The sequence below is a fragment of the Etheostoma spectabile genome, chromosome 17 (assembly GCF_008692095.1).
Source record: "Etheostoma spectabile isolate EspeVRDwgs_2016 chromosome 17, UIUC_Espe_1.0, whole genome shotgun sequence".
Classification (NCBI taxonomy): domain Eukaryota; kingdom Metazoa; phylum Chordata; class Actinopteri; order Perciformes; family Percidae; genus Etheostoma; species Etheostoma spectabile.
Window position 1 is genome coordinate 1,482,906 of NC_045749.1, and position 483 is coordinate 1,483,388.

Here is a 483-nt window from a genome sequence, read left to right on the forward strand (position 1 = left end):
GTGTGTGTGTGTGTGTGTACGCGCAGGTCCATTGACAATTTCGTACAAGCCTACAGAGACATGAGTCCAGCCAGAGTGGCCATGGCCAACAGTGTCAAGCGCTCCTTCACTCAGATGGCTATCGTGAGTATCTCTAATAAACATGCAGGAACTTATCAAACAGCAAGTTAGGTTTCAGTTGAAAGGGGTTAAAAATTATGCTATTCCTGAGAATCATTACGCCATGAAAATAGGGCAGATTATCCAGTTAACTGTCCATTAGTAACAGGAGACTTGCGTTTCGTTTTACTTTAGCTTGTCTTCAGCTAATTAATGGAACAGAAAGGAGTAACTGACAGTGACCAAAGCCCCTGAAATGTGTCAAGTACACACACATTTAAAAGCCTTTATTAGGTGTGATTTAACCCTCCTGTTGTCCTCGGGTGAAAATTGACCTGTTTTTCTCTGTCAATGTTCTTTTTAACTTCCCAAAATAACATGATT

At 41.0% G+C, this 483-nt stretch overlaps 1 protein-coding gene across 2 annotated transcripts in view; it reads left to right on the forward strand.

Moving 5' to 3' along the window:
• The window catches only part of LOC116705556 (endothelial PAS domain-containing protein 1), a 97,512-nt gene that overhangs the window by 90,677 nt on the left and 6,352 nt on the right, over positions 1-483 (forward strand). For both annotated transcript variants that reach the window (XM_032541824.1, XM_032541825.1), the window contains one exon: positions 27-123. In XM_032541824.1, the coding sequence (XP_032397715.1) occupies positions 27-123 (97 nt within the window). The remainder of the gene's footprint in view (positions 1-26; positions 124-483) is intronic.